Genomic DNA, 14,540 nt, shown 5'->3' with positions numbered 1-14,540 from the left:
ATTTTCCCTGACTGTAGCGCCCTCACTCACTCACTCTCATCTAACATTAATGACCAGTTTTCTACTCCTTCTGCAACACATCCATCACCTCAGCTTTCAGTCTCTGTTCACGTTTAACTTGGACTGCCTTAACATCAAAATGTAATACTCCATCTTCTAATGGGAGCGGATAACTCTGAAGTGAGATTTTACTATTTCTGCAGCACATGGTGCAGTGTGGAGTGGAACACAAATAAATCAGTGATTTGGACAATGTTTCTTGTGACCCTGATAACTTGTGTTTTAGTGCATTAATCCCCATAACGACACACAGACGTCATCCTAACGGTTGGACTGTGAAAGGCCGATCTGACCCACACAGACTTGTGATCAATAAAGTGAGTCTAATCGCATCCGTTGTTGCACCAATGTGGGTGAAAAAGAGATTTTATGAATATCGATCAATAGTTGCAGCCACAGATTTTTAATAACACACAAAAACAGACTCTTGACTGCACAGTGTCTTTTGTTAAAGTTTAATTGAATCTCTCAGAACCCAGAATTCCTTCAACAAACAAGTATCACAAATATTGGCAGGCAAGAACTCAGAGGCAGTAGACATAATATAATATACATTTAAAGAATACAAAATATACAGTGCATTCATTTCCACAGATATACCGAACACCCACATGCAACCTTGAACAGGGTTTTCAGAAAGACAAACGCACCGAGGACAGAAGACATTAGATGGTCCCGTAAAAACAGGTCTTCCTGAGAAAGCCTAATTCTAAAGATGACGCCTCATTCTGGTTAGAAGAAGCGATTCGGATTTGGGGGGGGGGGGCTCTGCCTACTGGAAAACCAGGAACAAGAAATTAATAATAAAAATGGAGGATTTTACACATCAAGCAACACGACAACTTGACTATGACAGGCGCAGAAGCAAATGGCTCGGGATAAGTTAAAATGTTCCTTAACAATTAAGAATGTAAAACAAAACTGCGTGCAGGAAGCAGCCACTTGGAGTTTATCATTCTTGGGGGCAGTTTGTTGATATGGTTGAAGAGGGACAACACGGAAAAGTCTTTCTACCCTTTACAGCTACAGACGTAAGTGGATGACTGGTTTGGGGAAGTGAGAAGATGCTACCATCTGGGGCTCAAATCTAACAACCCTAAGAATTCCCCAATTCCATTTTATTATACATAGATCAAACTATAGTTGTTCATCTCAAAGCGAGCCTTTTAAATATCTCAGACAAACAGCGAAATGCCAGGAGGGAATGTCTGTTCCTCGGTCCAAGATAATGGATGCACATCGAGAAGCAATACAAATGGGGAGATATGTAAAAGTGCCTTTGGAAAATAAACCTGAGAATGATTAGCACTACAGAGCTGGAAAAGCATCCAGTGATCTCTGAAAATGACTACACTTTGTCTTCAGTGTTGCTTTGCAGTCAGCAGAGACAGAATTGGATTTTTACTTTATTCCATTTCTGCTGCAAAAAAAAAGGAGATTAAAGTTGAAATTGAATTCATCAAGACTTTAGCACCTGCTGAAAGAGGCTCAGAGGAAGCCCGGTTTTTAGAACATCTTGAGCAGTACAGTGTGAAGACATTTTGATCAAAAACACCCTGAAGAAGCGCTTAAATAATCCACATGATATACAGCAGTTTCACATTTACAGCGAAAATCTTACAACCCAAAGACCATTTCCTAACACGATGGAAGATTTTGTTCGTGGCTGCGTCTTTCACATTTTCTACTTTGCAACAACACTTTTGGCCTGGGTGTTTGATTAATCTTTGTTTCTAAACGACATTCACAGTGAGATGTAACAGCCCCATTGTGCTCAAAAGGGCAACAGCTGACGAGAAAAAGCTGATCTAAATGTGCTATGATCACTGGTCCACGAGGAAACCGTGGTACTGCCACACACACGTTCTCTACAGTAAACTCACAAACACTCTCATACTCCCGAAGCCGTCCTCTGACAAAGGGACTTGTGCGTTTCCTCTGGCTACCACAGATGGGTCTCTCGGATCTCACAGATGATGTTATTGGCTTTTTTAAGTGCCTAAAAAAAGACACAAAAAGCGGAGAGGCCTTAAAATTGTGGATACACACAAAAGAGACAGAACTCCCTGTTCATGACCAAATAGAGAAGAAAAAGAATAAATCCTCCAGTTTTACCTCGAGCATTTGAGCAACCTCAGTTCGCTGCTGTGCTGTGTCCTGTGACTCGATGAGCAGCTCCTTCAGCAGTGCCTGCTTGTAGAGCTGACCCACCAGCTCGCTCTGCAGATGCTCCTTCACATTGTTCACCAGGAAATGCATCACTGTCTTGGGCACGCTGCAAACACACACACACACACACGCCCAAGAAAGTTTCAAAAAGCCGGAAAATGTCAAAGACTGTCGTAAAAAACAACGCTAATAAAAAAAACACTGGGGGCGAGCCCTCTGGCGCTCTGGATTTGTTCCAGTCAAATCAAACCTGTCTTGGATGCCTTTGCGGACAATGAGGAAGTAACACTTGATGAGACGCTGGATGACTTCACAGTCCCTCTGCTCCCTCGCACTCAGCTTGCGAGATGCGGGCACCGCCTGGCAGAGAAGGTGCAAAGTAAAACTCTGACAGTCTCTATTCAATTCAATTCCTAAGTTTTTTGTTCTTATATTGATCCCAACACTCACTGTGTCAAGGAGGTTAATCGCCTGGACTTTGCTGGGGCTGCCAAAGCCTGTGGCTGGAGTCTTTTCTTCCACAACCTTCTCATTTTTCCAGCGCTTTCCTCCATCGAGGGCTTCTGCCTGGAAGCGAGGAATCCAAGTAAGTCCGAGTGAGGAAAGCAATTTTAGCTGAGCCTGGAGTTCCACTTAAAATGTTGCAGTGTTTGCTTGTGAATCATTCTCCTTCAGGCTTTACAACTTCTGCTGTTCACTCTGGCAAAATGAAAGATAAGAATTTGCTGCAGGAAACAAATAAAAAAAAAAAAAGCAGCTACCTGCTGACTGTTGACAGATGCTGAGACCTGCGCTGCATCTGTGAAGTCCGGGTGTTTTGTGTTGATGTAGGCAAGCTCGATTGCAACTAAATTGTGCACCTAAAGCAAAAAACAGCAGAGGAAATACCCCACATACTTAATAGGACTTGGTTGTTGGTAATTATAATTAAATTGACAGATGATCTTATCAAAGCTGTGAATTACCATTTCATTAGTAATTGGCAAGCGCTTCCTCAGTAATCCAGTCACTACTTCCACAATGGAATCATGCAGTTTGGGAAATCGCAGAAGCTCCTTAAAAACACAAAGGGATACTCTTCAGCACGGCACTGTCATTTTAAAGCAGTGCTGTTTTTAACAAACCCTTAACGTTCAACACCACCTCTTGGCTAACCTGCGTGCTGAATGAGGAGCAGTGCTGGATGATCCTCTGCAGCTCCTCATGAACGAGCTCCACACAGCGCAGACTGGGCTCCTCGAGACGCTTAATCTGCCGCTTCACCAGCAACTCAAAGGACACCTCGGGCACAAAAAGAGCTGGCCGTGGACCCTGCAGGGCGAATCCCACATGCAAAGACAGACACGCACCCCAGGCCCATCATTTACTTGCCTGGACTCAAAATGAGCCGCCTTGACAACAAGAAATAACTCCCAAACTGAAGTGAGAAGCTCACCGTGGCATTGCGGATGGCGGTGAGGATATCCAGATCAGTCAGTCCTCCCAGGGGGTCGATAGACTGCAGGGTGCGGCCAAAAGTCTCATGGAATATGTAACAGATCCGAGCGCCACCACAGCTGCAGAGGAGACAGGTTCAGCTGTGACACTAATGCGGTTTCTCAGTGCTGAGTGTCAGCTATGTTAATTGAGCCCAAATCAAAAGCAGTCAACCAAAAAAGGTCAATATTTGCTCAAACATTTTCAAATGAATTAATCGCCGGGTGGTAAGGGAGATGGGGAGAAGAAGGTGCCAACAGGAGCTGCTGATACAAATTCAAATTACACTTAGATTACCCTGAGGACATCACATTCACAACACCTTGCACCATGGTCAGTAGAATGCTGACTTATGCAAACACTGGAGAATTACTTATACAACGCAGCGTCCCAAACAATAAGTGGGCACACAATGTACATTAAACCATTATATTACCATTTGAATTTGATGCAACAACCGTCATAATAGTTAGAGGAACAGAGGTATGTTTACCAGTGTGTCCTCAAGGACCGAGGAGAACAACTTCTGTCATTTGGAAAGCAAAATGTCTTCCCATTGTTGGTTGATACAAGCTTTCAGCAGCTCATAGTTCAGGGTCAGTTCTTAATATGCCTTTTTTTAATTTTCCAACATTATTGTGCAGTTTTAGTTTGCGCAGAATTGTTTAGCTGAGACACGAATATAGTAAAATGTTGTTTATTATTAATGATGCCTTCACAGATGTGCCATTTACCCGTAACATGTGCACCAATACACCCGCATACCATCACTGATGCTGGTTTTTCATCGATGTGCTTCATGCAACACGGTCCTTCTCATCCTTAGCCCAGAGGGCACAGTGTCAATGATTTGCAAAAAGAATTTAAAACAGAAATTAATCAAGTCCATAGAACAGTTGCCCACTTCACCTCAGTCTATCATGAAAAGGGCTCAGGCCCAGAGAAGGTGGAAGTGTTTCTGAATGGTGCAAAGTTATATTTTGCATTTGTGGATGCAGAAATTAACTGCAATCACTGAGAACAGTTTTCAGAAAGGTTCCTGAGCTAGTGTCCTGATTTCTATGGCAGAACTGCATCTAGGGCCTAACAATCAGTATCAAATGTCCAAATCCTTTGCAATTATATTGTGAAATGCTATTAAGTTGTTGTACCACTTGCCAAAAGAGCCTTTCCCACAGTGGTGTTGATTTCTGACATACTCAGTGTCTTTTTATACCCAACTATATTACTGACCTGTTGTGCTTTAAAGCAATTCAGGTTTGAAATGTTGCAACAGGTTTCCATCCATCCATTTTCTTTCTTTCTTTTTCACTAGTGGTCTTTATTTATCCATTGGGTCACCAGTCCATCGCTGGGCTAACACAGGGACAAACAACCGTTCACGCTTGCACTCACAATTTAGAATCAATTAAGGTCAATTTAGAATCCCCCATTAACCTAACACCATGATTTTTGGACTGTAGGAGGAAGCTGGAGTACCTGGAGTACCTTTAATTCAAAATAAACATTTGAATTAAAAGCTAAGTTATAGAAAAAAAAAGTAAAATCAGTAAAACAACACAGATATAGCTCATTCAAACATTTGTTTAAATATTTTATTCTGAAACTGGGGTGTACTCACAGCTCGGATGTCTGTATGTGTCTGGCTGTTCCCTCTATGGTGTTGCAATAATCACTCGCAAACTTGGTGACAATCTGCAGCAGAGTGGCGCTGTGGTCCTCCACCGGCTGACCATAGCTGTTGAGCCTTGCCTGGTACTGGGTACTCAACACAGTCACTCGGGTTTTGAGGTCTGGCAGGCAGTCTCGGATGTGGTGCATGAGCAGTCTACTCAGAGTTTTGGCCAGATAGCGTGAGCCAGCACGGGATGCAAGTGACGGGTAGTGGCGTTGCAAAAAGGCCTGCTCGTCCCTCATGGAGTCCTCCAGGCTCTTTTGGGTATTGATGTCATGCTGGCTCCTGAAGAAGCAAAAATAGTGGGAGTTAAGTATCAGGAAAATAAGGACATCACCTGTTCATCACATAAGTTCATAACTTCAAACCTGTTAACAACCCCGATAATCCCAAGCTTGACAGGAATGACTCGACCCAGAAGGACTTCCAGTGCATCAGTGCCTGCATCCATGAGGTCCAGTTTGCTGACTACCAGCAGCGTCCGACGACCTGACAGACACAAACAAAGTATTCACAGATTGTTACCACCAGGAAAAGGACACATTCTCTGTATGTGTTACATTTCTCTGGTGGGACAGGTTGTAAAGCGATCAGGGGGAAGATTTGGGCTCAGATACAGGCATCCTTGCCTTTCTGCCAACCTTACAATTATCAAAGAGATTGTATCATCAATACAATGTCTCATCGAAGCATTTATCTCCTGAAAATGCACCATGACTGCAAAAGGAGTTTTGAAAGTGACCGTTAACTCTAAATAACATGAGTATAATTCATTGTTTCTGCACAATTTAAAGCACATTCAAATATGAGGCTTGTTATGTAATAACCACCAGCAGAAAGGGGGCAAATTTTAAATGAAATCAGAAAAAAAGTCGCCTGTGAACAAAATGTCATACCATCTGGATCAACCTCACGAGCCAATTTCAGAGCATCAGAGGTGGCCAAGTCCGAGTTGGCAGGGGACACCGCAAGGATGAGAGAGTTTGGATTGGAGATGAAGTACAAGATCATCTCTTGCACTTGAGCCTCAATGTCCTCTGGCTGATCCCCAACAGGAACCTGAGGTAAGAAAAACGTACAGGCAGTGTTACAGTAACAGACGCAAAGACGCTGGGCAGCAGTGAATCTGTGATGGTTACAGATATTCAGTCAGCACCGGTGAGGTTTTAGTCTCACTATGTTTGCACAAACGAGACAAAAATCTGCATGACGGTCAAAAGGCTGTTTCTTTTCTAACCTTGGTAATTCCAGGTAAATCAACCAGAGTGAGGTTAAGGACGTTGGGGGAGAAAATCTTCAAATATATGGGCTCAGGACTGATTCCCTGGAATAGATTCAAGAGGAAATACAAAAAAATATTTACAAGATGTAAAAAGCTAAACTTAGTAAACTCAGCAGACATGAGATGACTCGTCTCACCTTGTTGTCGCCTGAACTGCGTTCAGTCTCTGCTTCAATCTCACGACGGATTTCAAGAAAATCTGTGAAAATCTGTCAAACAAGTGAGAGAACAACACATCATCTCACCTCACGGCACAAAATACACAACAAAAGAAGCTTTGTGTAGAATCTCCATGAAAAACATACCTGGTTTTTGCAGTGCAAGAATGTTCCCCATTCTTCAGCTTTGACACCTTAACCGACAAGAGTGAATGTAAGTTCTTTCATAGAGAACGACAGAAAAAATCTGAACTAGGGGACCGTGTGAAAGACTGCACTACTTATACCATGCAAGACATATCAAATCTGAACAAACAAAATGAGTGAGAGGGTTCGGTAAAGAACCGATGAGTCTGAACAAAGATAGGACCATGCAGATCAAATATACAGAGACCTGGGTGGCTGTTTTGTGCATTTTGTTTAACACCATTTCCTAAAAAGTAATGAAGAAGAAAAAGAAAAAGGAGAAGGAGGAAGACTGCATGTTAGCAGAGAAACCAAGCATCTATAATAAATAACTATAAATACACATAAACAATACCAAGCAGTTCTCCAGAAATAACAAATCTCATGTCTCTCTTTAGTTTGCCGATTTATGCATATTTTAACTTCCAAAACTCAACGTATCTGTATACTGTAAACTCAAAGTATCTGTAAACTATTGAAAAAGTAACAAAGAGCTCCATTTTTGGGTACCGTTCTCAGTCCCGAGTCTCTCCTGCAGAGGTGCAACATTAACAAGCTGCAACACCAGGGGTCGTCTCGTGACTATTCCTGATCCCCGAGGCAAGAAATCCCGTCCGACCAGGCTCTCCAACACAGAGCTTTTTCCACTGCTCTGTTATAGCACACAATGAGAGCAATTCAGCCCAGATATGACAATATATCATCTGTTTCTCATATCAGTGTTTACTGGTACTGTATAAATATGCTCCTAAAGAATACAATCAACGCTGTGTATTCTTTTTGCAATAGAGATTTCTTAAGTTTCAGCTACTGCATTCAGAGAGGTAGGAGCATGGGTAAAGACAAAACTTAAGGTATCATCTTTATTAAATTCTGTGTTTTTCTTTGTTTCTCCCTGACTGACCTGTGATCCAACCACAACTATCTGTGGTAGTTGAATGATCTCTGCCCCCACAGTCAGAAACACCTCCTGCAGCCGGTTGATGGTGGGAATCAGAGTCTCCATCTTCCCAAAGGACTGGACACTCCTACTAAATTGGTAGAATACACAAGTATTTAGCAGCAAAGTAACTCAGTCTACTACACGGATCAAACGCTGAGAAAATACTGTCCCATGAGACTGAAGTTGGCTGATTTTTAAAATAAGCAGATTTAGTCATAGCCGTGTTGCACAAGTGCGAGTGTAATCGACAAATCATAAAAAAACGAAACAGAAGATTATTTCCCTTTAAAAACAGTGCTGCTTCTCCAACGAGAGAAGTGGTCCTGATGAGAGGGGTGTAACGCCCCAACCCCTGAGAAAAACACCATGCCAACTGCTCCCACATAACCGAGCGTAGGATTTGAATATGAAAAATAGCTATTAGATATCAGTAACGGCAATGACCCCTCGTATATGTAATTTTAGCAGCACAGGCCGAAGGACTCGATATTATCGGCTAACGTCAGTTGGCTAAAGGCAGGAAGTGAGAGATGTGCAAGCTTTGTGCTAAGGCTAGCATAGCGCCAAAACAGCCGATGTTCCATACTGACCTTGCCAATGTTCAGAAAAAATCCTCCCTTATCCCACTTGTCTGTTCCTCATACTCGGTAGAAAAGGTATTGTCAAAAACACCACATTTTACCCCAACTAGTTGACAAAATTAGCAGTAAAAACCATAGAATGTCTGTCATTCACGAAGGCGGTACCTTATTATTCTCCCTCGATCCGATTGGTCAGAAAATATGAGTCATTGGTTCTTCCGATGGCTAATTGGTTGATATGTGTCCATGGTCCCGCCTTTGAAGTCCGCCCAATTCAAGCATTCCCTGAAGTTTTCTTAATGCTTTATTTCAATAAATAAATTTGATGCCATTCGATCAACAAAAACTCTTCCCAAGATAACCTTAAACAGTTTTGTCATCACTTTTTCATTTAAACCTAAAAGATCCGCACAACACAGAAGGAAAGATAAATATTTTTCTGTGTTTTAATGTCTGTATATATAAACAAGATATTTACAAATCATATAATCGCCATCAGTAAGTTACTGGATAAAACATGTATTACTTTCTTACAGATGTTTAACAGAATACAATCAACACAACACAGAAATTATTAATAAATACCCTCCACTGGAAGTTACTGTCCCCTTGGATTTGTAGCAGCCAGAGATCAAGTGAAACAACAGCATAAACTGATTCCTTTGCATTTGGATGCTGTGTAAAACCATCAATGACAAAGGCAATGCAAAGTTACCATGGTTTTTTTGGTCTTAAATACAAGTTCTTTGTATGTGGATAAGAAAGCCGCATTGATGAGACAATCAACAGTCAGAGTTATCAATGTTCACTCAGCCACTGATTAGGCACACACCAGGGGGATGTCTGCAACTGAAAATCTGATACTGTATCTTCCAAAAGCATCACACTCCAAACACTGCCTTCCCCTCCAAGCACAGAGTGAACTCCCAAAGAAGTAGCTTTAGGGTTATGCATCTTTAGTCCATGTATGAGGTGTCCATGGCCTCGCCATCTGGGTGGAGCAACCTCCCAGCTAAGCGCTCGATGTCATCGAGGCTGAGCTGCCGAAGTGAACGTTCATAGTCCTTAAAGAGAAGAAAGAAAAATCATTGCGAGCCACCAGGTTAAAATATCAAATTCTAAATATTTGATTTTAACCTGTTATGTATATGTGTGTGTGAAAAATATTTTGATTTTGGTTAAGCATTCAGGGTAACAGGAGTGACATTCCATGATAGTTTTGTCTTTATAAGTTCAACTCTATCAAGTTAAACCTGGTCATTTCACAAGTTTACAGATTTAAATGCTAACAAAAGACAAGGGTTCAAAAACTGAATGGAATAAAGTGCAGACAGCATCACACATTGTAGCATGAATAATACTTACATTAAACCAGCATATATTGTTGACAAATATCTAACTTTTTTGTCCTTGCTCTAATGCTGCTGTCCCCCCAAGTGATTACGAAGCATTTTGTGGTCTGCAACAATGAATAGAACATATGCAACGCCTTACTGCAAAAGTCAAAGGACCCATGTTTCCTTAAGTACAGTCTGATCTGTCCCTTCTTGTAGACCGTAAGGTAAACTCCCAGATATCTGCAGTTGGCCACTTATTTCTCCACGATGAAAATAGCGACTGGCTTATTCCTACAATTCCCACAATTCTCTCTTTTTCTTGTCTTGTTCACATTCAAGGTAAGACCACTGTTCCAACACCATGCCACAAAGTGGTCAAAAAAGGTGATCATTTAGGTGGGCCACAAACAGTCTGTCTAAGACTCCCATGATGGCCTTCAGTCGTTGAGAGCAGATGGATGAAAGTAGCAGAACAAGACAGGATGTCTGCCCCAGCACTGAAACTTTCTCTTCACTCAGGTTATGGTTAAATTGTTACTTAACCAGCCCAAAAAGTAGGTGATCATTTACTAAGTTAAGAGGTAGATCCCATAACCTGCACCTCTTTCCTAAATTAAAAAGTTTGATCTCACAGAGACCAAAAGTACTGGTGCGTTGACAAGAAACCTTCAGCTTTTAAGGTGATCTCCAAATGCATCAGCCAACAGTAAGTTAGAGCAAATCCTAAGAGGGATGTGCTGCCGATAAAGGTTTTTCTTAGTTAGTTATCTCGTTATTTAGGTTTAAGAGATTTATATGATTTCCTCTTAAAGGTTTAATCTGGGGTATTTGCAAATCGGTCATTTTTAATGGTTTTTCTCTTCTTTTTTGTTAACACATTGCAGTGGGACCCACAGGAAGGTTTATCTTTCTGGTCACATTCGAATGATATACTAGATCGAAAGACTTCTAAGAGGATATGGTTGTTAAAAAAAGGGGAAGAAATTAAACTAACTGTGGACAATCAGCATGACATGCTCCTAAGGATACTTCTTCTTTTCTTTCTTTTTTTTTATAAACAGAAAAGACTATTGTGGTCAATAATTCAGTGCAGGGAAATTGAGTAGCTGACATATTCTATAGATCTATGTTTTATCTCAAAGTTGAGGATTAAAACACAAAATGCAGCAATTACATTTACAATCTAATACTATCTGACAAAGTTCTGATATTTGATAACCTTCTTCATATGGATTGTAGGAAAGTGGAAATAAAACAGCATGTTATACAGTTCCTTAAGGTTCAGCAAGAGGAGAGAAAACAGAAGCTTGGGGTGAGTTATAGAAATGGAGGAAGTTGGCTTGACAGAGTGACTCAATGCAGGAACTGACTTACAGTTAAAGTGATCTTTCTTTCTGTAACAGGGAAACCACAATTTTTCTGAAACCAAGCTTAACAAAATTAAGAATTTCACTACATCCACTTCTTAATTCTTAAACATTCTTAAATGTCCGGAAACGTAATTACATTTTCCTTAAAGCCCCATGTTTGTTACTCTGCTATAACTGGGACAAAAGCCTTTAACCGGCATCTGGCGCTGCCATGAATATATTCAGCTTCCAGATTCCACAGAACTAAACATTTTGCAAAACATAAACTGTAAATACCCTCACTTATCCACACTTGCGTGGATGGACAGGCAAAAAATGTTACTTTAATCAAATGACCCCGTCTACATGCGTAAGTAAAGTATTTTAATACCTTTACAAGCTGTTCGTGTACTTTTGCTGCATCTGCTGGACTGAAGTGTCTTGCAAGTATAGTTGCCACAGTCTGCCACACCCCTCCCTGTGTGCTGCTCATGCTGCCAGCTGCCCCAGAGGCGACTGTCTTCTCCCCCACAGGACGGATAACCAGATTCAATTTAGCCTCCGGGCCGATGGAGTAATCACTCAGTCTGTGTTCATCTGAGGGAAACAATTGTGATATTCAATTAAGAAAAATGTAAACGTTTGATGCAAGTACTAAAGAATTGTTGCGTGTAGAGATAACAGTTATGAGACTCTTGACCTTTGGCAAATTTACCTGCGAGTGCTTTTCCTTTGTATAGTAACCGCTGCTGGTTTGCTGGTATGTTGAGTCGTTCAGACACAAGTTCCTTTACTGTGGAGACCTTTTCATCCTCGGTCACCTATAAGATCAACACCACAATGATAGACACAGAGGACTCTTCTCATTCCTCCATTTCATGCCACCTTATCTTCTCTCTTTTGTCTTTCTGCCTGGCATACAGATAGTGATTTCAGCATGACATCTTGAGACGTCTTAACTCCTAAAAGCATCTGGATCACAGGGGGATGGAAGCTTGCCAGTGGAGCTATGAGCAAGGATGTACAGGCCTATCTTTGATGGAAGTCTTTTTGGAAATATAACATATTTCCAGACGCGAACAACTTACTCCTGTGTTGTCATCACTCCACTGGCTTCCAGTCCATTTTAGAATTGATTTTAAACTTCTCTTGTTTGCTTTTAATGCCATGAATGGCTTGGCTCCCTCTTACATGTCAGAGATTTTAACTTTTCGCAATTGTTGCAGAGCCTCGCGCTCCTCGGGTCAGTTTCTGTTAGAGGTCCCTAGGTCAAGATGCAAGCAGTGGGGCGATCACTCTTTTGCCGTCGCTGCTCCCAGACTGTGGAACAAACTGCCCCTGGACATTCGCACCACCACTGATCTCAGTGTTTAAATCGAACCTCAAGATTCACATTTTTAGGCTGTTGTTTGTGTCCGCCTAGGGCGGTCTGGCTTTTCTAGGTGTATTCTGTCTGTCAGGTCCTTTCTATGTACTTCTGGAAGGCTTTTAATTCCCTGCAGCGTTGCAGCATTTTTTTTTAAATTGTGTTTTTGTGTATTGTTTTTGTTTTATGGCCTTTTTGTACCCACCTTTGGGCTATTGTAAAGGGCTAAACAAATTTAATGATATGAAAGGGGAGAGACATTTAGATTATGAGTTACCATGATACTGTTCAACTCTTTTGACAGAGATCATTAAATATGGTGTATGGTGATACCAAAATGATGGACTGATGCAGCTGTGCCCCGGTTGTATCAAATCAACATCTTAAAATGGCTAAAAAGCAATTCAAACAGCACTGCTGCCAAGTTATAGGTCCAATACCTTTAAATTTTTAGAGCAGAGACTAGAAAAGGCTTTGCATGGTTTTGCTCAGTTTAAGCTAAATTTTGAGTCACTGCTCTACAGAATACACAAGCTACAGAGATACATTTTTATTTCATTTTTTCATGGTTTAATTAACCCAAACAAAAAAAACTTTTGGCCCGTACAGTCACCTTCAAACATGAGGTGTATAATCACACTCTGTTCAGACGGATGTGGGTGTTTATATATAAAGCAGGCCGGGTCTAACCCTTGTTTGTGCCTCATTTCACAAAATTATCAGTTAAAAACACGTGAGGCACAAACTGGGACAAAGACAGACCCATAGTGAGCAAACTGAGTTATGAACTAATGACGATAGCTAAATAAACTATTTAAAATGTCACACTGCTCTGGTCTAACAACAAATATATATCACTAACCTATTAGACAAGTGGCTTTCTTTTTATTCGAATATACCAAAACAAGGAGCGAGAGCTCCCACTTAGCCACTGTGTATGGCCTCAGGACGGGACAGAGACTGATAACAGTACGTTCAACTTGCGCTTCTCAAATATGTGGCTAGCAGGCTAGCTACTACAACGTTAACACGTGAATGGGTGAGGATGATTTAACTTAAATTACGTCTTGTAGCTGAACCAATTTCCTGACTATTGTGTTATATATATGTGTGTGTTTGCTTAACTTGCAATTACCCCAGCATGTGATAAATCCAGCGCTAACCGCTAAACTGCTAGCTTTCCTGGCTAACTAGTCGTGTGGACTGGCATCGTGCAGTCATCATTTAGCTCGACAGTGTTTAACTTACCTGGACACTGCACTCTTTTCCTTGAAGTGGCTTCACTGTGAGAATCATTTTTGTGTATACCGAACCAAACAACAATATTTTTAAAAGTTAAATAACACAATCCGGCCAAGTAACGTTACTTTGTTCATTCGTGATAACCACACAGGTTCCTTTCTTGTCAGTGGCCCATCTTCTTCGCCCGCTGCTATCAGACGCGACACTCACTACTGCCGCTTACTGACTGTAGTGTGGAACTGCAGCAGAGGGCAGCCGTCAAAGAGAATTGAACAAAAGAAAAAAAAAACAATACTGTGAAAACCTTCTTTAGGTTTGGACTCCCATACACCCATACGGACCAGGAATATATTCTTTACCATAATGTGATTTTCTGCAAAGCACCTCTTTTCTTTAGCGCCTCTCTTTTAGATGGCATGCATGTCATCTAAAAATGACACACTGAAACTGCATTGACTTTGCCAACCGCCTGGCAGCCTTGTGCTTGGGCATGAAATAGTAATTAGAAAACAATGTTTAATTTATTTGATTTTCTGATTTGTTCTTGCAATCATCTGTCTTTATGAAGTATGAGGCTGGTGCAGAGTAAATCTGATCCCAATCTTTATTATCGGCGTACAATGCAATAGATTTGTGGATATTCCTAGGAGTTTCTGGATCAGGCTAAATATAATTAAAAAAACTAACTAAGCGAATTAATGAATAGATAAATGAAT

The 14,540-nt window shown here is 41.2% G+C and overlaps 2 protein-coding genes across 4 annotated transcripts; both read right to left on the bottom strand.

The window, feature by feature from the left end:
- Nucleotides 1–499: 499 nt before the first annotated feature.
- On the bottom strand, nt 500–8,697 carry LOC140310057 (dynamin-1-like protein). 3 transcript variants are annotated; one of them, XM_072388188.1, is made up of 18 exons: nt 8,540–8,697; nt 7,911–8,037; nt 7,517–7,658; nt 7,215–7,253; nt 6,968–7,014; nt 6,800–6,871; nt 6,618–6,704; nt 6,277–6,439; nt 5,749–5,869; nt 5,327–5,665; nt 3,665–3,785; nt 3,385–3,540; nt 3,195–3,284; nt 2,991–3,089; nt 2,680–2,796; nt 2,480–2,589; nt 2,176–2,335; nt 500–2,059 (listed from the first exon to the last, which is right to left on the bottom strand). In XM_072388188.1, the coding sequence occupies exons 2-18, from the start codon at nt 8,010–8,012 to the stop codon at nt 2,003–2,005; spliced, it is 2,022 nt and encodes a 673-aa protein (XP_072244289.1). In that variant the 5' UTR covers nt 8,013–8,037; nt 8,540–8,697; the 3' UTR covers nt 500–2,002. The 3 variants fall into 3 exon arrangements, with proteins under 3 accessions (XP_072244289.1, XP_072244290.1, XP_072244291.1); XM_072388189.1 differs by having other exon boundaries at nt 7,911–8,034; XM_072388190.1 differs by lacking the exon at nt 7,215–7,253.
- A 265-nt stretch (nt 8,698–8,962) lies between these two features.
- ubl4a (ubiquitin like 4A) lies at nt 8,963–14,017 on the bottom strand. The gene is made up of 4 exons (XM_072388187.1): nt 13,831–14,017; nt 11,932–12,037; nt 11,608–11,813; nt 8,963–9,594 (listed from the first exon to the last, which is right to left on the bottom strand). Exons 1-4 carry the CDS (start codon nt 13,876–13,878, stop codon nt 9,487–9,489), a joined length of 468 nt encoding a protein of 155 aa, XP_072244288.1. The 5' UTR covers nt 13,879–14,017; the 3' UTR covers nt 8,963–9,486.
- Between the last annotated feature and the right edge of the window lie 523 nt (nt 14,018–14,540).

The sequence above is a fragment of the Leuresthes tenuis genome, unplaced genomic scaffold, assembly GCF_036924035.1.
Source record: "Leuresthes tenuis unplaced genomic scaffold, fLeuTen1.0.hap1 SCAF_6, whole genome shotgun sequence".
NCBI lineage: Eukaryota > Metazoa > Chordata > Actinopteri > Atheriniformes > Atherinopsidae > Leuresthes > Leuresthes tenuis.
The sequence above is the reverse complement of the archived record's forward strand: the minus strand, read 5'-3'. Positions and strand labels throughout refer to the sequence as shown.

Bases quoted from the DNA above. Each gene is read 5' to 3' on its own strand.
- LOC140310057 (XM_072388188.1), bottom strand. From the start codon at position 8,012: ATGGAGACTCTGATTCCCACCATCAACCGGCTGCAGGAGGTGTTTCTG. The intron at 7,015-7,214 runs GTCTCTGTATAT...TTGTCGGTTAAG, and splicing joins TGCACAAAACAGCCACCCAG to GTGTCAAAGCTGAAGAATGG. The intron at 2,797-2,990 runs GTAGCTGCTTTT...CCTCGCTTCCAG, and splicing joins CATCTGTCAACAGTCAGCAG to GCAGAAGCCCTCGATGGAGG.
- ubl4a (XM_072388187.1), bottom strand. From the start codon at position 13,878: ATGATTCTCACAGTGAAGCCACTTCAAGGAAAAGAGTGCAGTGTCCAG. The intron at 11,814-11,931 runs GTAAATTTGCCA...TGTTTCCCTCAG, and splicing joins CAAAGGAAAAGCACTCGCAG to ATGAACACAGACTGAGTGAT. The intron at 9,595-11,607 runs GTATTAAAATAC...CTTCTCTTTAAG, and splicing joins TACACGAACAGCTTGTAAAG to GACTATGAACGTTCACTTCG.